The sequence below is a fragment of the Bos javanicus genome, chromosome 22, assembly GCF_032452875.1.
Source record: "Bos javanicus breed banteng chromosome 22, ARS-OSU_banteng_1.0, whole genome shotgun sequence".
Lineage (NCBI taxonomy): Eukaryota > Metazoa > Chordata > Mammalia > Artiodactyla > Bovidae > Bos > Bos javanicus.
The window spans coordinates 52483271-52508795 of record NC_083889.1 but is presented as its reverse complement, the minus strand read 5'-3'; the positions used below and the strand labels follow the sequence as shown (position 1 = coordinate 52508795).

Here is a 25525-nt window from a genome sequence, read left to right as displayed (position 1 = left end):
TGTCGTCCCCTTCTCCTCCTGCCCCCAATCCCTCCCAGCATCAGAGTCTTTTCCAATGAGTCAGCTCTTCGCCTGAGGTGGCCAAAGTACTGGAGTTTCAGCTTCAGCATCATTCCCTCCAAAGAAATCCCAGGGCTGATTTCCTTTAGGACGGACTGGTTGGATCTCCTTGCAGTCCAAGGGATTCTCAAGAGTCTTCTTCTCCAACACCACAGTTCAAAAGCATCAATTCTTCGGCACTCAGCCTTCTTCACAGTCCAACTCTCACATCCATACATGACCACTGGAAAAACCATAGCCTTGACTAGACGAAACTTTGTTGGCAAAGTAATGTCTCTGCTTTTGAATATGCTATCTAGGTTGGTCATAACTTTTCTTCCAAGGAGTAAGCGTCGTTTAATTTCATGGCTGCAGTCACCATCTGCAGTGATTTTGGAGCCCAAAAGAATAAAGTCTGACACTGTTTCCACTGTTTCCCCATCAATTTCCCCTGAAGTGATGGGACCGGATGCCATGATCTTCATTTTTTGAATGTTGAGCTTTAAGGCAACTTTTCACTCTCTTCTTTCACTCTCATCAAGAGGCCTTTTAGTTCCTCTTCACTTTCTGCCATAAGGGTGGTATCATCTGCATATCTGAGGTTATTGATATTTCTCCCAGCAATCTTGATTCCAGCTTGTGCTTCTTCCAGTCCAGCGTTTCTCATGATGTACTCTGCATATAAGTTAAATAAGCAGGGTGACAATATACAGCCTTGACGTACTCCTTTTCCTATTTGGAACCAGTCTGTTGTTCCATGTCCAGTTCTAACTGTTGCTTCCTGACCTGCATACAGATTTCTCAAGAGGCAGATCAGGTGGTCTGGTATTCACATCTCTTTCCGAATTTTCCACAGTTTATTGTGATCCACACAGTCAAAGGCTTTGGCAGTTCCAGAAAAACATCTATTTCTGCTTTATTGACTTGGCATAGATGTTTTTCTGGAACTCTCTTGCTTTTTCCATGATCCAGCAGATGTTGGCAATTTGATCTCTGGTCCCTCTGCCTTTTCTAAAACCAGCTTGAACATCTGGAAGTTCACGGTTCACGTATTGATGAAGCCTGGCTGGGAGAATTTTGAGCATTACTTTACTAGCGTGTGAGATGAGTGCAATTGTGCGGTAGTTTGAGCATTCTTTGGCATTGCCTTTCTTTGGGATTGGAATGAAAACTGACCTTTTCCAGTCCTGTGGCCACTGCTGAGTTTTCCAAATTTGCTGGCATATTGAGTGCAGCACTTTCACAGCATCATCTTTCAGGATTTGAAATAGCTCAACTGGAATTCCATCAAATTACAGAGGTAGTATTGTGAAGAGATGAAAACTCAAGAGAAAGGAGAGGAGAACTGGCTGATAACAAAAGGAAGGAAGATAACTGACAAAACGGAAGGCTAGTATTTCATAATACTGCTCGTAACATCTTAGCCCAGAAGTTGACTTCAAGCAGTACTCTGAGCTCTCCAGGAGAAAACTGGTTTGCTATACACACCAAGGCCCAAGTAAGAGCCACAGGAAATACTGGCAAGGAATCCTTCTCAAGTACTAAGTGATTATCTCCAATATTAGGAAAAAAGCAAAATTTCACAGCTGCAGCCAGCCTCCTCCTACATCATAAACTTTGCAGAATGACAATCACATATATAGTCTTGATTTGCATTTATTGTGCCTGTTTTCCTTAAAACAGTGTAAATTACAAAGAGACAAAGGTATCAATAACATCTTGTCCTTACTGTACAATCTCCTTGGGTTTGCCAATCCCATTCCTAGCATAAATTCTCATTACTTTTTGAATCAAAGAAATTTCTTAACAATAACATCAGGTTTTAGCTTTCTCATTTTAAACAATTCTCAAAGGAAAAGAAGTCAATACCTCAAAACTGACCTGTAGAAAAAACAAGCCATACAAGTCATAAATTGTAACATTTGCCATCCTCTCATCCAAGTAATGGAACTCATGAGGACAAGTGAATAAAAACACTGATGAGAAATATATATATGATTTATGTGGACAAAAAAATAGCCATGAATATCACTGCTTTTTATCAAAGGCCTGGAAATTTCAGGCAAAGCAGTTTGGAATGAATATACTAACCTGAACTAGTGCCAACGGACTTGATAAACGTAGGCGCTATTTCTCATTTGCTCTAAAGCCCACATCTTCAACTAGTATAGTATCTCAAACAGAGAGTTTTAACTGATAAGAGTTTCATGTATACAGATTAAATGTTATTTTTAAATGTTATTAAAATTACAGCAAGAATATTCTCACAGTATGGCATCTTTTCAAAGCTATCTCTGGTTATATAAGTAAATATAGATCAAAACAGTATTTCTCTCCCCCATGTCATATTCATCAATTACTCTTATATCCCCAAATAGTTGAAACTTTAGTTTAATGTGGAGTGTCTATATAGATAGTAAAGTTATCTTCTTTAAACAAGAAATCACTTTGTAAACACAGCTGATCTCCAGTGTATCACTGAAGAGTTTCTAGTCAGTGAGGAAAGCTAAGAATATCATCCCAAATGTTAACAATAGTATGTATACCTGAAATGTTTCTAAATTGGTCTTCCAAATTAGCCTCCAGCAACACTTGCATGAACTGAATTATGTTCTCCAGTTAAAGTAATCTGTTTTCCAAAACCCATAATTGGGCAGTAATTTGAACATTTTAGGGCTTACTATATACAAATGAGTTTTACTACATTTTTCTCTGTTTTGAGTTAAATCTCTTAAATTACCTGTTTTATTTTCCTCATTAACAAATTGTGGGAGAAAGTATAACCATTACCAAATAACCTTCAAAAGACATTATGCATAAATGCTGAAATTCATTTTTAGTACTAGCCAATGAATCACAACAGAAAGAGCTGAAGGCTAAGTTCTTAGTAACTGGACCACGTTATGTATACTACTATCTTACAGCCAATTAGACTGCCAGCACCATTATAAGTAGCTAACAGAATATTTTCCATTTTTCCAGGTATTTCATTAAATGCTTTACATACAACTAGCTCATCTGATCCTCAAATCTAAGAAGGGTATACTAGCTATTTGTGTTCCCATTTTCACAAATGAAGAAACTTAAGTTATAGCTAGTAACGTGGCAGAGCCAAATATTCAGGCTGTTTGACTGCAGAGCCCTTGCTCTTTAAGTCAAATATTTATTAGCTGGAGGTGATGGAATTCCAGTTGAGCTATTTCAAATCCTGAAAGATGATGCTGTGAAAGTGCTGCACTCAATATGCCAGCAAATTTGGAAAACTCAGCAGTGGCCACAGGACTGGAAAAGGTCAGTTTTCATTCCAATCCCAAAGAAAGGCAATGCCAAAGAATGCTCAAACTACCGCACAATTGCACTCATCTCACACGCTAGTAAAGTAATGCTCAAAATTCTCCCAGCCAGGCTTCATCAATACGTGAACCGTGAACTTCCAGATGTTCAAGCTGGTTTTAGAAAAGGCAGAGGGACCAGAGATCAAATTGCCAACATCCGCTGGATCATGGAAAAAGCAAGAGAGTTCCAGAAAAACATCTATTTGTGCTTTATTGACTATGCCAAAGCCTTTGACTGTGTGGATCACAATAAACTGCAGAAAATTCGGAAAGAGATGTGAATACCAGACCACCTGATCTGCCTCTTGAGAAATCTGTATGCAGGTCAGGAAGCAACAGTCAGAACTGGACATGGAACAGACTGGTTCCAAATAGGAAAAGGAGTACGTCAAGGCTGTATATTGTCACTCTGCTTATTTAACTTATATGCAGAGTACATCATGAGAAACGCTGGGCTGGAAGAAGCACAAGCTGGAATCAAGATTGCCGGGAGAAATATCAATAACCTCAGATATGAAGATGACACCACCCTTATGGCAGAAAGTGAAGAGGAACTAAAAGGCCTCTTGATGAAAGTGAAAGTGGAGAGTGAAAAAGTTGCCTTAAAGCTCAACATTCAAAAAATGAAGATCATGGCATCCGGTCCCATCACTTCAGGGGAAATTGATGGGGAAACAGTGGAAACAGTGTCAGACTTTATTCTTTTGGGCTCCAAAATCACTGCAGATGGTGACTGCAGCCATGAAATTAAACGACGCTTACTCCTTGGAAGAAAAGTTATGACCAACCTAGATAGCATATTCAAAAGCAGAGACATTACTTTGCCAACAAAGTTTCGTCTAGTCAAGGCTATGGTTTTTCCAGTGGTCATGTATGGATGTGAGAGTTGGACTGTGAAGAAGGCTGAGTGCCGAAGAATTGATGCTTTTGAACTGTGGTGTTGGAGAAGACTCTTGAGAGTCCCTTGGACTGCAAGGAGATCCAACCAGTCCATTCTGAAGGAGATCAGCCCTGGGATTTCTTTGGAGGGAATGATGCTGAAGCTGAAACTCCAGTACTTTGGCCACCTCAGGCGAAGAGCTGACTCACTGGAAAAGACTCTGATGCTGGGAGGGATTGGGGGCAGGAGGAGAAGGGGACGACAGAGGATGAGATGGCTGGATGGCATCACTGAGTCGATGGACGTGAGTGTGAGTGAACTCCGGGAGTTTGTGATGGACAGGGAGGCCTGGCGTGCTGTTATTCATGGGGTCGCAGAGTCGGACACGACTGAACGAGTGAACTGAACTGACACAGAAATGGGAGAAAAAGAGTAAAATGTTTCAGAGAAACATATTTTGATTTAGTGTAATAGTAAATGTATCTGCCTAGCAACAGAAGGGGCTGCATCATGAAATAAAGAGTAACAGAAGTGTTCAAACTAGAGTCTTGATCATGTGTCTGTGTTTCAGGGCAATCAAACAGATGGTGAGTAATAGCTGTTCTTTATAGGAGAATTTTAGCTAATAAATACAATAATCATCAATGGCAGCAAAACCTAGCAGATGAAAGGTTGATGAGGAACTTTTATAATGAATGGATCAAGCCAACTACACTAGAATTCGATGATTAATTTTAACGTCGCTAAAATTAAAACAACCAGGTACATGCCCTCCCCTACCTGCAGCCAACATGATACAATATGTAACTGAAAAACTACTAGCAGGAAATAGGTGGGGTAAAAGGCCTGATATAACTACCAGTCTTCAAAAAAATGTAGCAAATGTATAAGAAGACTATCACAGATTGAGATTTGAAATCTAGGAATCATATGACTATTTAGATCCTGATATTTTTTTTAAAAAATGAGCAAGGACAGTATACTAAATAACATTAAATATTTACTGCCAGTTGCACTAGATATGCCTGGAGAAGGACATGGCAACCCACTCCAGGATTCTTGCCTGGAGAATCCCCATGGACAGAGAGGAGCCTGGTGGGCTACAATCCATGGGGTCACAAAGAGTTGGACATGACTGAAGCAAATTAGAATGTATGCACGGGCACTAGATATGACAATGATATTGTGGTTATTTTTAAAGCCTCTCTTATTTCTGTAAGTATGAAATGATAGAATACCTGGGGTGCTTTAAAATATTCCAGAAACAACAGAAGCGGAGAAGGCAATGGCACCCCACTCCAGTACTCCTGCCTGGGAAATCCTATGGATGGAGGAGCCTGGTAGGCTGCAGTCCAAGGGTCTCTAAGAGTCGGACACAACTGAGCGACTTCACTTTCACTTTTCACTTTCATGCATTGGAGAAGGAAATGGCAACCCACTCCAGTGTTCTTGCCTGGAGAGTCCCAGGGGCAGGGCAGCCTGGTGGGCTGATGTCTATGGGGTTGCACAGTCGGACACGACTGAAGCAACTTAGCAGTAGCAGCAGCAGCAGCAACAGAAGAGTAGGAGACAGATGAAACCAGAATGGCGAAACATTAATAACTGCTGAAGCTTGATGAGTACACTGGGCAGAGCAAAGGGTATTCATTATACCATTCTCTCTTGTATGAACGTTTGAAGTTTTTCATAATAAAAAACGCTTAAGGTTTAATTGCAATACGAAAGAGGATAACCAACCTGCAAACAAGAAACCATGTGTGCACATATAGCAAGCAAAGTGCTGGCAAAAGGTATGTATTCCCATTACCATCCAATCACACATCTACCCACAATCAGGGCCTAGTCACCTGGCTGTGGCTGAGCATTAAACCCTTGACCCAAGCAAAAATCATCACCAGGATTTACCCATCTGGTTTAGAATTTATTTCTATGGTTCTAAGATTTAACTCCCCAATAATAAACCAAAATAAAATCATAAATATGCAACCATAGCAAACATTATGTATGATGGAAATATTTTCTATATATTAACTTTTGCCAAATAACATCAATACACAGTTCTACTTCAGAGTCATTTTCTTTTAAAATAGTTAAGGTGAGAAACTTAAAAAAAAAAAAAAAAGATCAGCAACAGTGAATATAAAGCAATTTTGTGTTTCGGAAGGAGAATACTAATATTCTGAATATTTGAACCTATTTTCCACCCATTTGCCAATCTCTTTGGATAAGGCACCATGGTGCTAAATTTTCACTTCTGTGAAAATTATCTTTTGAGTTCTCAAAGTAAATCTATTAATAAAAACAGTATTCTGTATGTCATTTTGCAAATGAGAAATCTGAGTACAATTTCCACTACCAGATACATACTATAATAATGCATAATAACTTCTATACCATGTGTTTCTAGTTTTAACTTGTATCTCAAAAGTCAAGTTACACTAAATTACAATTTTGAAAATGTAGTTGGTCCACAGACCTAGTCAAGTCCCAAAATATTCTAGTCATCACAGAGGGTTGGGGAGTGCAGTCAACAGCTTACTGTATGAGGTCAAAACTTATGCTCTTTAACAATGAAATACTTCAAACTGACAAGGGAGATGCCCACCTCAGAGAAACAACAAAGAGTAAAATAAAAGGATAGAAGGACTATGACTTGGAATTAACAACAGTAACTAATATCATATCCAGAAGTGCGACTAGGCAATTGGGTTTTCATGTCTGCCATCAACACCTATAAGAACACTGAAAAATCAAGGCTGACACTGCGTAAACACTGTAACTAGTACAGTGTAATGAAAAAAGTACTATATGACTGAGCCAAAGTTTTCTTTTCTAGGGCCTTTCGTTCAGAAGGCATGCTCTAATCCCCCTTCTCCCCCTTTATGTGTTTCCAAAACACCTGATGGAGAGGCATAACAGAGTCATCAGTTCAGTTGCTCAGTCGTGTCGACTCTTTGCACCCCATGGACTGCAGCACGCCACGCTTCCCTGTCCATCACCAACTCCCAGAACTTACTCAAACTCATGTCCATTGAGTCGGTGATGCCATCCAACCATCTCATCCTCTGTCATCCCCTTCTCCCGCCTTCAATCTCTCTCAGCATCAGGGTCTTTTCAAATGATCAGTTCTTCGCATCAGGTGGCCAAAGTACTGGAGTTTCAGCTTCAGCATCAGTCCTTCCAATGAATATTCAGGACTAATATCCTTTAGGATTGACTGGTTTGATATTCTTGCAATCCAAGGGACTCTCAAAAGTCAGTTAAGTCGGTTAAAAGTTAGAAAAGTCAGTTAAACTGGATTTGAAAACCAACTACAATACCAAGAACTGAAATAGTAATACTGTAATTACTTCAAAGACAATGAAAGGAGAACATCTATTTACCATAAAACTCTTCACACAGAAAATATTTGCAAACAATGCAACTGACAAGGAGCTAATACTCAAAACATACAAACAACTCGATTAAAGAAAGAGCCAATCAAAATATGGGCAGAAGATCTTTAATATAGATATTTTTCCCAAAAGACACGTTGATGCCTGACAGGTACACAAGAAGATGCTCAACATGGCTAATTACTAGAGAAAAGCAAATCAAAACTACAATTACCACCTCACATTGGTCAGAATGGCCATCATTAAGAAGTCTACACACAACAAATGCTGGAGAGGGTGTGGAGAAAAGGGAACCCTCCTACACTGTTGGTGGGAATGGAAACTGGTGCCACCACTATGGCAAACAATATAGAGGTTCCTCAAAAAGCCAAAAATAGTTGTCATATGATTCAAAAATCCCACTCCTGGGCATATATCCAGACAAAACTGCAATTCAAAAGGATACAGGCACGCCTATATTCATAGAAACACTATTCACAGTAGCCAAGACATACAAATAATTTGAATGTTCATCGAAAGAAGAATGGTTAAAGAGGCTGTAGTGTGTGTGTGTGTGTTTATACACGCAATACATACATACATATATATATATATATATATATATATAAAATGAACTACTATTCAGCCATAAAAGAAGAAATAATGCCATTTTTAACAAAATGGATGGACCTAAAGTTACCATACTAAGTGAAGTAAGTTCTAACACAAAGCACAATACACTGTCCTACCTAAGGCAGCAGTCATAATCTCTCTCAGACCACCATCAGCAGATCTCTGGGTTTCATTGGTTTGTCTTCACCAAGATCAACAGAAAAAGCCTAAAAAGTGTCTTGAGCACCAACCACTTTCATAAGCTCAATACATACAACTCAATTCCCTGACCCCCCTCTCCTAATCTAATAGTTATTTAAGACAGTCTTACCATCAATGTTAGTATGATTATAATTTTCCTCATTCACTCTATGAGGAAAACAGGATAAATAGAGTTATGACCAATCAGATCAACTCAAACATTAACTAAGCACATATGACTATGTTCCCAGATGCTACTTACTGGGATTCCTCCATTTAAAAGAGTAAGTCTCTAAAACATACTTATCATGGTCCTTGGATTTTCTAGAACTAGGACTACAAAAGGCTTCCCTGGTGGCTCAGACATTAATGAATCCACCTGCAGTGCGGTAGACCTGGGTTCAATCCCTCGGTTGGGAAGACCCCCTGGAGGAGGGCATGGCAACCCACTCCAGTATTCTTGCCTGGAGAATCCCCATGGACAGAGAAGCAACAGAACCAACATGTCTAAATCATGCAACAGAACAGATAAATGCTAAGATAGGCTCCAATGAAATGTCAGCCTTTCTTTGATGGTCTGTATGAGGAACTACCCAAAGTATCTTAAAAGTTAGAGAATTATAAAAAATACACATGCATAAAAATATATCTTTTAAAATATTCGTATGAAAAATTAGTAATAAAAATACTTAATAGGGACTGGAAAAAACACAAGCTGGAATCAAGATTGCCGGGAGAAATACCAATAATCTCAGATATGCAGATGACACCACCCTTATGGCAGAAAGTGAAGAGGAACTAAAAAGCCTCCTGATGAAAGTGAAAGTGGAGAGTGAAAAAGTTGGCTTAAAGCTCAGCATTCAGAAAATGAAGATCATGGCATTTGGTCCCATCACTTCATGGGAAATACATGGGGAAACAGTGTCAGACTTTATTTTTGGGGCTCCAAAATCACTGCAGATGGTGACTGCAGCCATGAAATTAAAAGACGCTTACTCCTTGGAAGAAAAGTTATGACCAACCTAGATAGCATATTCAAAAGCAGAGACATTACTTTGTCAAAAAAGGTCCATCTAGTCAAGGCTATGGTTTTTCCTGTGGTCATGTAAGGATGCAAGAGGTGGACTGTGAAGAAGACTGAGTGCCGAAGAATTGATGCTTTTGAACTGTGGTGTTGGAGAAGACTCTTGAGAGTCCCTTGGACTGCAAGGAGATCCAACCAGTCCATTCTGAAGGAAATCAGCCCTGGGATTTCTTTGGAAGGAATGATGCTAAAGCTGAAACTCCAGTACTTTGGCCACCTCATGCGAAGAGTTGACTCATTGGAAAAGACTCTGATGCTGGGAGGGATTGGGGGCAGGAGGAGAAGGGGACGACAGAGGATGAGATGGCTGGATGGCATCACTGAGTCGATGGACGTGAGTCTGGGTGAACTCCGGGAGTTGGTGATGGACAGGGAGGCCTGGCGTGCTGCGATTCATGGGGTCGCAAAGAGTCGGACACGACTGAGTGACTGAACTGAACTGAACAAGTACATGTCACAAAAGCACACAACTAACAAACTGAACAGCTAGTACGTGCATATCTGAAAAAAATTTACTATCAGAGATTCCAACTTCTGCTCCAATTTCATAACCTCTGACACTATCATTATCCTCTCCAATAATCAAGAAAAGTAGCCAAAGAAAGATGAGCCCCAAATATTTTTTGGTAGACTCACTGTCTCTCTATAATACACAAGAGTATTCTATAATTGGGGAAATACTGGTTTTATATTTAACTATCACTGTTTCAATTTACTATTTAGTTATTAACCTTAATTCTTTATACAAACTGCTGTTAATCTGCCAAGAAGACTACATACTGTAGTTTTCATAATTTAGACAACTGGTTTCCTAAATAATTATACTCTCGTACTTATTTTTTAATGGATACGGTAAACTTGAGCGAAAATAAGATACCTATTACGGTGACCCTGAGGAAAACCTCAGGAGTCCATTTTAACCTATTTCTAACAAAGTGTTTTATTGTACCTCAAAACTCATCCGTTTTCTACAGATAATCTTTAAAATTTTTAGCACAGAAGCAGTACCACAAAAAGTGTAGCTTATGTTTTAGAATTGATATAGATATGAGAATTGAGGAATTAATTGAAGAAATATACATTTAACCAGGCAATTTTAGAAAGTCTGTGTGTTCAGCATCAGAAAAACAGACTTCTCAAGAAAGGGTTTTTGCAGTCATCTATATAACTTATGAAAAAACGTTAGCCCTACTTTACAGTCATACAAAAATTCATAAAAATTTTAAACATGACATCTTCTGCTTACTAAAGTAGAGCATGTGTAATTAACAATTAATCAACAAGAAGCGAAATATCACACAAAAGACTCAAAACACAAGTTAGTCCATGAGTCTCCAAAGAGGTAATTATGAAGCAAATAGTGGTGATTACTGTATAGCCCAAAGAGTCTAACTGCATTTGGCAGGAAGTAGGCAGCCGGAAGAGCTACAATCAGAAACGACCACTTGCTCCAGGTTCTTATACACCCACAGCAGTGCTCTCAGTAAGCAGACCTGGTAGAAGCCTGCCAGCAGGATCAAATCCCTATCACTACCCACACCATCCTAAGGATATTTTCACTAGTGAGATGTTAAAATGGGACAGAAAAGGCATTCTAAAATAAAAACACCTAAGAACCTCAGACGAACTCTAAACCTCCATCTAAATGACCAAAGTATTTGTTCAGCTGGAAAAGACACTGAAATAATCATTAAGCTTAATTAAAAAACAACCTACCAATGTTATACATGAATTCCAAAGCTGAGGGACTCAAAACACCCAATTAATGTACAATAACCAAAAATTATACAAAATAATTGCCTCATTTGAATTCATGAAAGTACATTTACAAATATAAATCCCATTATGAAAAAAAAAAAAACTTATTGAATCTTCAGTTGACTAGGTTGTTGGCTAGCTTCAAATTAACCATTTTCAAGAGACTGCTCTTAAATACCTTGAGTTGAGAAAACCAACTAATCAAAGTAGGGCAGGAATAAAAGCTATTTTAATCCATCAACACCAGACAAGACAAACAAATAAATATGGACAATAAAATAGAATTTTAAAAAAGAAAAGGAAAGAGAGAAGTGTAGGAATCAAACTCTAAACAGAATCACGAAAACACCATCATAAATTACCAGATAAACTCACCCTGTGGGAAAACATTTGGAAGGAGATACTTTCCATGCAGCTCATGTCCTAAGGCTTTTAAACTACTTAACATGATATAAAATAAAGCAACTTAACATGGCACATTCACAATATAGAGTATTCCCTATTAAAAAAGCACATCTTACACACAAATGCAAGCAGGCAGATGATGCAGTATGTGTAGTAGACAAAAAGATCTGGAAAGGTATACACTGAACTGTGAGTAGTGGTTACCTCTAGGATGAGCTGGATTTGAAGAGATGGAGCCAAGAAGAGATGCTAAAGGTAGATTTTTACTTTTTCCTCTGTTAAGTATATTATCTTGCCTTTTGCAATAAGCATTTATTGTTCTAGTAATTAAGAAGCCATCTCTGGACTCTCCCGGTGGTCCAGTGGTTAAGACCCTGAACTTTCTGTGCTAGGGGAACTAAGATCCTGCCTGCATGCCTCCGGGTGCAGCCTAAATAAATAAATAAAAAGAAAAAATGAAAACAGTTCAAATCAATACCAGACATTGTTATTGTTTTCAAAATATTTATGTTTAGTACAAAGAGTTAATAGTAGTAAAGTATCTTGAATTTAAAGCCCTATCTTCAGAGATTAAAAAAAATGGCAATTAAACGCAGTATGTAACCCCAGGCCAAAAAGAGGACACTATTGAAGTAACTGGCACACTTTAAATATGAACTATATATCAAATGTAGTATTATAAATGTTAAATTGCCTGAATTTGATCACTGCATGTTGGTTATACCTAAGAGCATTCTTGTTCTCAGGTTATACTATCAACTATTTAGGTAGGGGTTAAGGGTCATGGTGCCTGCACCTTACACTCAAATGAATGAATGAGTGAGTGAGTGAAGTCACTCAGTTGTGTCTGACTCTTTGCGATCCCGTGGACTGTAGCCCCTCAGGCTCCTCCGTCCATGGGATTCTCCAGGCAAGAATATGGTTTAGCCCAAAATAAACAAACACCGAGTTTGACAGAAAACAAAATTCTGTAAAGCAACTATCCTTCAGTTAAAAATAGATTAAAAACAAACACAGGTATATATATATTTTATAAAGAAAGATGAAGCAAATGTGGCAAAATTTCAACAACCAGTCGATCCAGATGAAAATATGGGAGTTTACTATGCTATTCTTAGAACTTCCCTGAAAGTTTGAATTTTTTTTTCCCCCAAATAAAAGATTCTTTCCCCCTAGAGAGCGATCTCTCTCAGAAAGGAAAACAAAGAATTCTAAGCCTGAATTTCAGTGACTATAGGTGTAAATGTTTCAGTTTCTAATATGAATCGTCTCTCAGGGTCTTACAATAGCCCTCAGTACATACGTTACAAAATAAGATACTCTACAGTATCTCACAAGAATTAACACAAATTATGAAGCTGGTCAACTTTTTATTCTAGCATATGACTATTCTTGCTTCTCTGCAAAAACTGACAATGCTCACAGAACAACACTAAACATCAGGGTTAAAAAAGATTATCATCAATATCTGTTAAACAGTAAATCACAATGCATTACAATTTAAAGGGGAATTTGTTCTTCAGTTGCTAAGTCACGCCCAACTCTTTCTGACTGACTCCAGCACACCAGGCTTCCCTGTCCTTCACCATCTCCCAGAGTTTGCTCAAATTCATGTCCATTGTATCAGTGATGCTCTCTAACCATCTCATCCTCTGCCATCCTCTTATCTTTTGCCTGCAATCTTTCCCAGCATCAGGGTCTTTTCCAATGAGTCAGCTCTTATAGATTAAATCAATTAGTCACTACAGTGAAAAGTGGCAGAAAAGATTTGCAACACCAAAGTTCCACTAAAACTAGAAAGGGACAACTGATAGGTATGTCTTGGCAGTTTGAACATTTCTTAGGGAAACACAGCAACTGCTCATCAACAGTTACTCGATACCCTTTTAGAGATATAATCTGTCAGTAGGAAGACTCGTTGGCCGGAAATCTAGATGAAGCAAGAGCAAAAATAGGGACATGAAATCTGGAGAAATATACTCTATCCTGAGCTTCCCAGGTGGCTCAGTGGTAAAATATCTGTATGCCAATGCAGGAACCATGGGTTTGATCCCTCAGCTGGGAAGATCCCCTGTAGTAGGAAATGGCAACCCACTCCAGTATTCTTGCCTGAACAATTCCATGGACAGTCCATAGGGTCGCAAAGAGTCAGACACAACTGAGCACACACACACATACTCTATCCTAAGCAAGAGAATAGCTCCATCAGGCTTACTGTGAAGTGAAGTGAAGTTGCTCAGTCGTGTCTGACTCTTTGCGACCCCGTGGACTGTAGCCTACCAGGCTCCTCTGTCCATGGGATTCTCCAGGCAAGAGTACTGGAGTGGGTTGCCATTTCCTTCTCCAGGGGATCTTCCCGACCCAGGGATCGAACCCGGGTCTCCCACATTGGAGGCAGATGCTTTAACCTCTGAGCCAAAGTCACTGTCAGGCTTACTGTGATCACCAGGAAACCCTCCAAGCAGTAGTTTGGCCTCCCATACACCTCAGTAGCCGAAAGACTATACCTTGGCCTGAAGAACATACCTCAATCACTATAAAGCTATTTTTCTCTTATAAAATAACAAAAACTGAATTATGGACTGGCTGCAAAGCTCCTAAAGGTCCAGACTCTATGTGGAATCTTTCAGTTGGCTTCCTATGGCATCTCTAACCCCACCATAACTTAGGTGAATTATGAGAATGTTATAAGAACATGACTATCGCCACTGCTTTATATTTAATTTGAACATGCTAAAGTATTTTTGCCAGCTAATAAACTTTATTTTTGCCAAATTCACCATGCTTTTCATATCACAGTGCCTCATAAAGTACTGTTCTTTCTAGCTGAATCTTTTTAGCCAATACTAATAAAAGTTTAAAGCAATCTTCCTCCAATTAAAAATAAGCAGATTTTTCAAAAAACTTAACACTGTCCTATTTCTTAAATCCTCATAAAACCCTCTGCAGAAAATACTGCTATGATTCTTACTTTACCTACAAGGACACCAAGGCATTACAAAATTTGCCCAGGTTCATACAGCGATTAAGAGGTGAGATTCTAAACCAAGAGTTAGGATACAGAGTCCAATGGTTTAACATGTTTTGTGCCTTGGACCATTCTGGGGTCAGGTGAAGCCTGCAAATTCCTTTTCAGCTTAACATTTTTAAATATGTGAAATAAACAAAAGGCACCAATTACCTTTGGGACAAAAACCCCAAATGTATGATACAGCACTGTATATGCTTCTCAACAATCTAGTGGTGGATCTCCAATCTACTGAAATTTCTATGTAATGATGAACGTAGATAATGAAGTATTTACAATAATCAAAACATAAAAAACCTGTGATTTGTACTAGCAGTAAAATCACAGGTACTATATTACAGGCCAATAAAATCACAGGTTAATACTACTATAGTTTTCTGTTTACATTAGTAATTAAAAGAAATGCTAACTTCTAGTTAGAGGTTAGTGAGGACATAATTTTCCCCCTAAGTTTATGGATGGTATCCATGTTAACACCGCCTTCTATATCAATCCTCTTAGCATTGCAGTTAAGAAAAAGAAATTTAAGAACGCAAAGTAGTTGTCTGAGGAAGTTTTACAAATAGCTGAGGAAAGGAGACAAGCAAAAAGCAAAGGAAAGGGAAAGATACACCCAACTGAATGCAGAGTTGCAGAGAATAGCAAGAAAAGAAGACCTTCAATGAACAACGCAAAGACATAAAGGAAAACAACAGAATAGGAAAGACTAGAGATCAAGAAAATTTGGAGATATCAAGTGAACATTTCATGCAAGAATGGGCATGATAAAGGACATAAATGGTAAGGACCTAACAAAGGCAGAAAAGAGTAAGAAGAGATGGCAAGAATACACAGAAGAACTATACAAAAAAGGTCTTAATGACTAGGATAACCATGGTGGTGTGGTCACTCACCTAGGGCCAGACATTCTAGAGTGTGAAGTCAAGTGGGCCTTAGGAAGTATTTCTACAAAGACAGTGGAGGCAATGGAATTCCGGCTGAGCTACTTACAAATCCTAAAAGACGATGCAGTTGAAGTGCTGCACTCAACATGTCAGCAAATTCAGAAAACTCAGCAGTGGCCACAGAATTGGAAGAGGTCAGTTTTTATTCCAATCCCAAAGAAGGGCGGTGCCAAAAAATGTTAAACTACCAGACAATTGTGCTCATTTCACATGCTAGTAAGGCTAAGCTACAACAATACGTAAACCAAGAACTCCCAGATGTACAAGCTGGGTTCAGAAAAGAAAAAGGAACCAGAGAACAAACTGCCAACATTTGCTGATCACAGAGAAAGCAAGGGAATTATAGAAAAACATATGCTTCATTGACTACACTAAAGCTTTTGACTGTGTGGATCACAACAAACTGGAAAATTCTTAAAGAGATAGGAATACGAGACCATCTTACCTGCGTCTCGAGAAACCTGTATGCAGGTCAAGAAGCAACAATTAGAACCGGACATTGAACAGCAGACTGATTCAAAATTAGGAAAGGAGTACGTCAAGACTGTACATTGTCACCCTGCTTGTTTAACTTACATGCAGAGTACATCATGCAAAATGCCAGGGTGGATGAATCATAAACTGGAATCAAGATTGCAGTCTGGGAGAAATATCAACAATCTCAGTTATGCAGATGATACCACTTTAATTGCAAAAAGTGAAGAGGAACTAAAAAGCCTCTTGTTGAGGGTGAAAGAGGAGATTGAAAAAGCTGGCTTGAAACTCAGCATTCAAAAAACTAAGATCACGGCATCCAGTCCTATCACTTCATAGCAAGTAGAAGGGGGGAAAGTAGAAGCAGTGATTTTCCTGGGCTCCAAAACGTGTAGTTAAAGCTATGGTTTTTCCAGTATTCATGTACAGATGTGAAAGTTGGACCATAAAAAAGGCTGAGCGCTGAAGAATTGATGCTTTAGAATTATGGCTCTAGAGAAGACTCTTTGGAGTCCCTAGGACTGCAAGATCAAACCAGTCAATGTGAAATAAAATCAACCCTGAATATTCACTGGAAAGACTGATGCTGAAGCTCCAATACTATGGCCACCTGATGCGAACAGCCAACTCACTGGAATAAACCCTGATACTGGGGAAACTGAAGGCAAAAGGAGAAGAATGCAGCAGAGGATGAGATGGTTAGATCATCAAAAACTCAACGGACATGAAATGGAGCAAATTCCAGGAGACTGTTAAAGGATAGGGAAGGCTGGCCTGCTGCAGTCCATGGTGTTGCAAAGAATCAGACACAATTTAGCAACTGAACAACAACAGTAATCTCGTGTCCTTTTCTCTGTCCACACTGGATCCCTTGGTGCTCTCATCCAGTCTTGTGGCTTTGAATACTACCTAAGTGGCTGACTACAAAGTTTATCTCTAGTCCAGACCCTTCTCCTAAAGTCCACACCTGAATGTCAATTCAACCAGAATATCTAAAAGGCATCTCAAACTTACCACTTCTAAAACTGAACTCTATTCCCCAAACGTGCTCTTCTCACAGTCACCCCTATTCTAGTTGATGGCAACCCCATCTTCCCACTGCTCAGACCCAAACTCTTGGAATCATCCTTGACTCCTCTCTCACATGCTACATCTGATCTATCAACAATTCACATTGGTATGGTCTTCAAAATATATCCAGAATTCAACCATTTTTCACTATCTCCTGTTACCACCTTGATAGAAGTCATGAGCATCTCTCTCAACTTCCAGCTTCCTTATAATGATATGTATCTCCCTGCTTCTACTGTTTGTTCCTCTCTGCAAACTTCAGTGATCATTCGGAAGCTGAAAGCAGACCGTGTCACTCCTTGGTTGAAAACTCCAGGCAAAGAACTTATAAACGCTCTACAAAGCCCTGTGAAATCTGTACCCCATCCTAACATAATGTATTAATACTATTACTTTTTTGTTCATTCCATTCTAGCCATACTGAGCAGAACTCTCTAGGTCTGCCTCAGTGTCTTGGAACAAACTATTCCCTCTAACTTCCTCCCTTTTAAGTCTGCCTAAACATTACTCTCAAGAAGGCTCACCCAATGCACCTCATTTTACATTTCAACATCTACCCCAGAAATTTTGGATTCCCCTTATTGTGCTCCACTTTCCAAAGTAATAACCTTTGAACATTCTATATTATGTATTATCACCCCTCACTAGGAAGGGTGCAAACACAAGCAAAATTGTTTTGTACGTCGCTCACCCCAGCATGCCTATGTTTGGCACAAAGTAAATATGCATACAATCAAAGGACAGCAATCTCTGTAAAGGATTTGCCTGTGTCTCATTAGAAGAACTCCTTGACGTCTCCAGCTGGATTTTTAATTTGCAGTGTCAACACCTGGCCCTGGGTCTGCTCAACAGCAGACACCTAATGCACAGATACTCAGGTGATTAGTCACTTTCACCTGAAACATAATCCTAGATGCCTGAGGAAAAGCTAGGTCTTACAGCTGTGTCTCATTAAATAGTTGGTAGGAGACAAACAGAACATCAAGTTCCAACTGTTACTTCAATCAAACTGAATTTAAGTTTCATGATTCATTTCTTCATGTGTCTAGGAAATATTTCAAACCAGCTACAGTCTGAAAAGGGCCCTTGGTCATTCCTCCCCCCAGCCATTGGCACCACCTCTCTAGCCCACCTAATCTTTTCATGCTTAACATCCTACCTCTTAAGCGTTCCTTGATGACCCCAGCTAGAAGCACTTACATGTGTCACACTCTGTGTCAAGTGCTTTTCATCTATTATTCTCATTTGGTTCTCCCAAAAGTCCTATGAGGTTGCTTCCATTACAACACCTATTTCAAAGATAAGAAAAACTCAAACTTAGAGAGATGAAGTCACTTGTTCAAGGTTCAATGAATGTTCAAACCCAGGTATGCCTGGCTCTGAAATCCAAGTTCTTTAACCACTATACCACTTTTCTCTCTCCAGGGTTATACACCCTAACTAGCTTATACAAACTACTTCATGGGATTTGTTGTCACTTCTTGTTGTTCAGTTGTTTCTGCATCTGTTAAAGCAGGTGATATCATTCAGGATGCTTCCTACCAAGACCCCTCCCAGTTCTTACAGTATTACAAAATAAAACGTTTTATAATTCTCTACATACTCCTTGTAGATTAATACACACACACACACCACACACACATTTTAGCACTTAGTCACTACAGAAATTAGAAATCTCCACTGTTAGGAAGCAGGACAGATAGAAAAGCAATAAAAATAAAAAAACTCCAAGACCTTATATAAAAAAATATAACACTTCTGATTCCTCCCCACATTCCTCCCCATGTCCATCAAAGATGCACTTGAGTCCATTATTCCATATAATATGAAAAGCTGTATTTTCTTTCAAGAAGTTTAAGAATGTGATCCTTAAGGCTTCTGTACTTCACCAAACAACCTGGTAAAAAAACTGAAAAGCAAGCACTTAAGACCATTCAGGAACTAGCATGTTATTTTGGACAGGACAAGTGCTCAATGAGCAGTTATTGGATCATGATACAGAATTTTCCTTTTTGTGAGGTTTTCCAAGTCTCAAACCAAGAGCCTGTAAAGAGTCATAGCAGAACTAAGCTGAAATGTGTCAAGAGAGCAAATATCTTGGAAGCATTCCGGTCATAAAAGTGAATTTCATTTGATATCTCTATCAACTGTTTAGGTTTGAAATATGCCATACATTTGTAGGTCCAGACTTGAGCCAACACCAGCAAATGCAGTTTAAGTTTCAAAACAATAGTCTTGGGAGGACGTAGGGAAAGAAGTGAATCCAGGCTCTGGAGTGGAAGCTCTCAAGAAACCAGATACAGTAGTTGATACGGCCCTCAACAGCAAAGTAAAAATGTCCCAGGCTTAAAATATACTATTGGTTTCTAGATATTTCGGTTTTCAAGACCACTGTCTTCTTTAGAGACTCCTCAAGCGATTCCTGCTTCTTAACAAAGTCTTCACAAGGAGTAGAAAGTCATCTATTCACGGCAAGAGGTTGCTGTTACCGAGGAAGTTGTGTGTCCGAAAGTGTGCAAATTTCATAATCTGGTAGAGAATGTATACCCCTCCGGAGGCTTTCATTTTCGGGCGGAAAAACAAACCCGGTGTCACCTCCACATTGGGGCCACTCAAACCTCGCCACCATTACAAAACCGAAGTGCCAAAGGTGCAGAATGTGAAGCCGGAAGCACTACCACGCCAGGATCAAGTTCCAGGAGAAGAGGGAAAAAAAAAAAAATCAAAACCGAGAGTGCAGCGCGGGCCCCTCGGCCGCCCTGGGCCGAACGACGCACGTAGGCCCTTCCGGTCAGAGCCGCCGTCGCCGGGAGGCCGGGCGACGGGCCGGGCTTCCACCTGAGCCCGGGGATTCGCGGCCTACTCTTGCCGGTGCCCCCTCGCCGAGTCTGGCACCGGCTGCTTCTCCAACTCGGTCCCTTTCGTAGGTAGCGCAGCCCAAGTGGGCCACGAGGATCCGGGGGAGACCGCCGATCCTAGGGCGGGCCGGATCGGTACAGACGCGGCGGCGGTCGCGGCCGCGCCGCCCCTCCCCCACCGGCCCGGCCCAACCGCCGCGGCGACGCGAGCAGCGGCGCCAACGCCGGGCCCAACCACCGGCCCGCGGCGGCCCGGACAAGGGGCCCGTGGCGGCGGCGCGGGCCCGCTCTGCACGCCGCCCGCGCGAGTTCACCGCGGGCCCGTTACTCCCCGCGCCATCCGCCAGGACGCGCCGCCCTCGGCTCGGGCTGAGATGGCCGAGGGCAGCGGGAGGCCGCGGAGCTGATACTTACTCAGGGGTTGGGTGCTCGGGGTCGTAGAAATCCCCCATCTTTGGAGGCGGCTGCGGCGGCAGCTGCTGCTTCATCGGGAGCCGCTGGAGACCGCGACTCGAGCCCCCTCCCCGCGGCAGGGCGACGCGAGGGAGGGGAGGGGAGGAGGCCGCTGGTCCGACCGCGGCGGCGGCAGGGGCGGCCCGCGTCGCTGGCCCGCTCGCTCCCTCCCTCCGGCGCCCGCCCGCCGCTCTCTCCCCCACACACTCACACGGGGAGCGACGCTTACCCCGCCCGCCCCTTAGCCGCACAGGCCCAGCCCCTTAAAGGGACACGCACCCGCCGCGCCTCCGCCGCCAGTCGGCGCGCCGGCAGCTGCCGGTAGTCCTCTGAGAGGAGCGGCGTGGGGAGCAGCTGTGCGGAGCCCGCCGACCCGGCCCGACTTCGCCTGCGACTTCCCGGAACAATAAGCCCCGGGCCCTAGCGCTGTCGGCCTAGCTCGGGGCCGAAAGCTGCTGCGCCGCGACCCCTCCCTCGGGCTTGCTGTGGCGGCTGGGGCGCTGAGGTGTGACACGGCGCGCCTCGGGGTTGTTTGCGGGCGAACAGCCCGAGCCCGCCCAGACACTACGAGCCTTCCTGCCCCGCCGCCCTCGAAGACCTGCCCTCCCGGAGCGCCGGAGTCCTCAGCGGCGCCGAGGGCCCCTCCCCTGGGCTTGCGGGCTCTGAGGTAAGGCGGGCGCCTCTTCTCCCTAGTCTCTCGCCCCTCTCTCCTTTATTCCTCTTCGCCTTCTCTTCCTCTCGCCTCTTCATCTCGTCCCGTCGACAAGCACGGAAGTAGAGCTAGGCCGGGGATTCGCGCTGAAGCCGAGCTCCGGGGACGCCCCTTCCTCCTTCCCGCCCCCGCCGGGTCGGCCGGGCTCAGTCTGCCCACCGCCCGGCTACGTCCCGCCACCTCTACCCTCCACCCCAACATCTGGGAGCGGTGGCTCCCGTGTTCTGCGTGGTTCTTACGACCTTGGAGGAAATGTCCTTTAAGAAAAGGTTATGGATCGCTTTCCTGCCCTAATGACGTAGTAAGATTAAGTAGGATAACTTGAAAGGGCTGTGGGTTTTATTTTTGGAAGGATAAAGAGTGTATAAAGCCATTAGCTAAAGGCTAAGGGGGTGGGGAGGGTTTCATAAGACCTGATTTTTTTGTAGTTTTATTTTTTCCACTGTAATTTTGAACCGGATTTTACTAGCAAGCAACTGGATGGAGGTATGTGTTAGGAACTGAATGTGTACTCCATCCCCTAAATTTATATGTGAAATTCTATCCCCCAAGATGTGGGGCTTTCGGAAGGTGTTTAGGACAGGACTGTGGAGCCTGCATGAATGAGATTAGTGGCCTTATAAAAAGCCCTTGAGAGAAGGAAATGGCAACCCATTCCAGTATTCTTGCTTAGAGAATCCCATGGACAGAGGATCCTGGCAGGCTACAGTCCGTGGGGTCGCAAAGAGTCCGACACAACTGAGTGACTGAGCACACACAGATTTTTTGCAATAGCCTTGCAGAGTTTCTGTCTTTTGCCTCTTTCTTCATGATCCTATTGCTCATGGCTTCCCTGGTGGCTCAGATGGTAAAGAATCTGCCTGCAATGAGCGAGGCCTGGGTTCAGTCCCTGGGTCTGGAAGATCCTCTGGAGAAGAGAATGGCAACCCACTCCCGTATTCTTACCTGGAGAATCCCATGGACAGAGGGATCTGGTGGGCTACAGCCCATGGGGTGGCAAAGAGTCGGACACGACTGAGCAACTTGCACTTCACTCAAAAGCCCATTGAGCCCTCTCCTGTTAGTTCTGAGGATATAAGGAGAAAACTCAGTCTGCAACCCAGAAGGTGGCCCTTGTCAGAACTCAGTTATACTGGCAGCTCAATCTCCAACTTTCAACCTCCAAAACTGTCTGAGAAGTGAGTTTCTGTAGTTGATAGCTACCCACTCTATGGTATTCCATTTTAGCAACCAAAGTATATGAGAGTATAAAGCCTCTCCTAGCTCTTTTTTATATCCTATATAAAAGGATATAAAATCTTATATATCCTACACACACATATTTATATGTTAGTGTCTATTAGTGCTTTATCATCATTGTTTCTCACTTGAGGATTATTTTGGTTTTTTGTTGGCTTTTCAGCATATCCAGACCCCATCTGACTCCCTTGGTTCAAGTCTCTCATGGCCACTTCTTTACAAACTATGAATATTGACTAATTTTTCTGCTTTTTCTCATTGTAAGATGAGAATATTAATGTGTACAGGACCTCACTGTTGCGAGGATACAATGAGATAATGTCTATAAAGCTTTAAACTTTCAATAAATGTCAGCACTTACCAGAGTGCAATGATTAAGAGCTACCTAGCACTGTATACCCGCCCTGCCACTTTCTAGCTGTGTGACATGAGGCATGGTTACTTTTCATGCTTGCAGTGCCTTATCCGTAAAATAGAGGTATTATCTACTGCACAGAGTGTTGTGATTATTAAAATCGTATAAAACGTGCTTGCACAATGCCTCTCCCCGAGTAAAGTTATCTTTTAGGCTTTGAAAGAATAAATTGGAGCCCTATGCCTTGGGTACCACATAGGCTATTGGGAGCCACTTCACACTGGACAGACCGGAAAGGACTATGATAAATATAGGTGAAGGTGGCTGAAATAATGTTAAGTGTGAGGTGACAAAGACCTAAACTGAGATAAATGAGAAAAAAGCAGTCAGTTACAGGTCTCCTGTTTCCTAAATAACAAAATAGATAGCTCTCTTGCAGGAGGTACCAGTTGATATCTCTAATACCTAGTCTTAGGATAGCATTAGTCTGGTTAGAAACCAAAGCAATAAGCATGCTGACCTGTGGGGTTCAGTGGGAAATACTAAGTCCCAAACATAAATAAATGAACCAAGTTTTTACAGGCAAGATTGAATACTATTAAATGCCCTCATCTATGACTGTACTAGGAGTTCTCTGTACAACTATTTTAAATTCAAAGAGAATGTGTTCACAAAATGTATACTTAGGCCTGGCCTCTTGATCAAAGCTGTGGAATAATTTGGTCTATAACTGACCATCTCCCAGTTTCTTGTTTAAGACTGCCTACAAATAAGTTTGAAGGAAAAATGTCAAAAGTTTTAAAATGAAATATTATTATAAGAGGCATTCCATAAAATCCTTCATAATTGTTCCTGCCATTACTGCGCCTGTAGGCCCAGAGCACTCCATCTCAGGGAACCCAAACAAAGCCAGTAGTGACCCTGAAACAAAGTTGACTCAGGCATTTCTTGCCTTAGGGGAGGTGGAAGGCCAAAGATCAGACATCGCCCTCAGTTACGCTCTTGGTACCTGGATGGGAAAAGAAAAATCATTTTTTAAGGTGGCTGCTACTAAGTCACTTCAGTCGTGTCCGACTCTGTGTGACCCCACAGACGGCAGCCCACCAGGCTCCCCCGTCCCTGGGATTCAGAGAGAGTATCAATTGCTTGCTTGAGCACATTTTCCAGAACTACTATGTGTAAACATAATTTTTGAAGTAATGTGTTGACAAGGCGGTTCTTAGGACTGGTACAACTCAGAAACAATAAGTAAGATCAAGACAGCCAGCTATTCTGAGGTACCACTGGGTGGTTCCTCTTTTCAGTGTGCCAGGCCAAAGCTCTGCTGCTTCAAATGAGAACCTGGCTAAGGCTCTAAGAGAGAGAGAAAAGGTTGTTTCCCCCTCAAAGTAGCTGGAGCTGAGTGAGGAAGCTGCCCCTACCTATTTAACCTCGTCTCCTACCATCCCATTCTGCCTTCAACAAATCCTACCCCCACCTGAGGATTCTCAGAAGACTTCCTCGAGAAATGCCAACTTGGGAAGGACATACAAGAACTAGGCCTTCAGTCCTACGGCTCCCCAGAGTTCCTGTCTTTGTCAAGAGGGGACAAGGTTGGCAGTGGCAACAAATCCAGTGTGGGCAGTGTGAGCCAGGGCAATGTGGGAAACCCTGTCTCTACCCATGTGCTCCCACAAATATCTTCACATTGGCAAAATTAGGCCCATTCTTAATGGCCATAGCCCGTGGTTAATAATGGTCCGCTGGTGTATAAAAGGTTGAATTTAATATCAGAGAGGCAGTTTGGGAGTATACATGAATGATATACAAGACTGGGTTATATCAAGATCAAATGTTTGAAAGTTGAGACTTGCCAATACAAGGTTTATGAAGATCACAGCAGTTTGTAAGACACCTAATTACTTTCCTTGATTATTTATTACCTTGAATCTATTCCTTAGTGTTAATGATCCTATCATCAGTTTGTTTTTTTCTAGTCCAGTGTACTTTTAAATAGAGGAATTGTGTTACATATTCCAGAAATGTATTTTTCCAGAAATGTATTTTTCATTATTTGTAATGAAAAAACAAAACTGGCTGTTACTGTAGTTGCACATTAACCATAACATCATGACTACAAACAAGTACATCCTAACATTAAAATAGAAACATGATTTGGTTATCAATGAGCTGTTATATGGGCTTCCCTGGTGGCTCAAAGGGTAAAGAATCTGCCTGCAGTGCAGGAGACCCGGGTTCAATCCTTGGTTTGGGAAGATCCCCTGGAGAAGGGAATGGCTACCTACTCCAGTATTCTTGCCTAGAGAGTTCCATGGACAGAGGAGCCTGGCAGGCTACAGTCCATGGGGTCCCTAAGAGTCAGATAGGACTAAGTGACTAACACATTCACTTTCAAGCTGTTCTATAGGGTTTCCCAGGTGGTGCCAGTAGTAAAGAACCTGTGTGCCAATGCAGGAGGCGTAAGAGACTAGGGTTCAATCCCTCGGTCGGGAAGATCCCCTGGAGGAGGGCATGGCAATCCACTCCAATGTTCTTGCCTGGAGAATCCCATGGACAGAGAGGAGCCTGGCGGGTTACAGTCCATAAGGTCACAAAGAGTTGGACACAACTGAAGTGACTTAGCACACACCATTTAATAAAAACTGTGTGTGTGTGTGTGTGTGTGTGTGTGTATCTTTTGATTCAGCAAATTCTGTTTCTGAA

At 41.8% G+C, this 25525-nt stretch overlaps 1 protein-coding gene and 1 long non-coding RNA gene across 7 annotated transcripts in view; one reads left to right on the top strand and one right to left on the bottom strand.

Annotated features, from left to right (window-relative positions):
- Positions 1-20560, bottom strand: part of SETD2 (SET domain containing 2, histone lysine methyltransferase) — an 82999-nt gene extending 62439 nt beyond the window's left edge. For all 3 annotated transcript variants that reach the window (XR_009732550.1, XR_009732551.1, XM_061396975.1), the window contains exon 1: positions 20478-20560. Coding sequence is in view for 1 of the 3 variants with exons in the window: in XM_061396975.1 (XP_061252959.1) it covers positions 20478-20551 (74 nt within the window). In the remaining 2 variants the exon portion in view is untranslated. The remainder of the gene's footprint in view (positions 1-20477) is intronic.
- A 531-nt stretch (positions 20561-21091) lies between these two features.
- The window catches only part of LOC133235452 (uncharacterized), a 54392-nt gene continuing 49958 nt past the window's right edge, over positions 21092-25525 (top strand). For all 4 annotated transcript variants that reach the window (XR_009732555.1, XR_009732554.1, XR_009732553.1 and 1 more), the window contains exon 1: positions 21092-21183. This is a non-coding gene — a long non-coding RNA (uncharacterized LOC133235452). The remainder of the gene's footprint in view (positions 21184-25525) is intronic.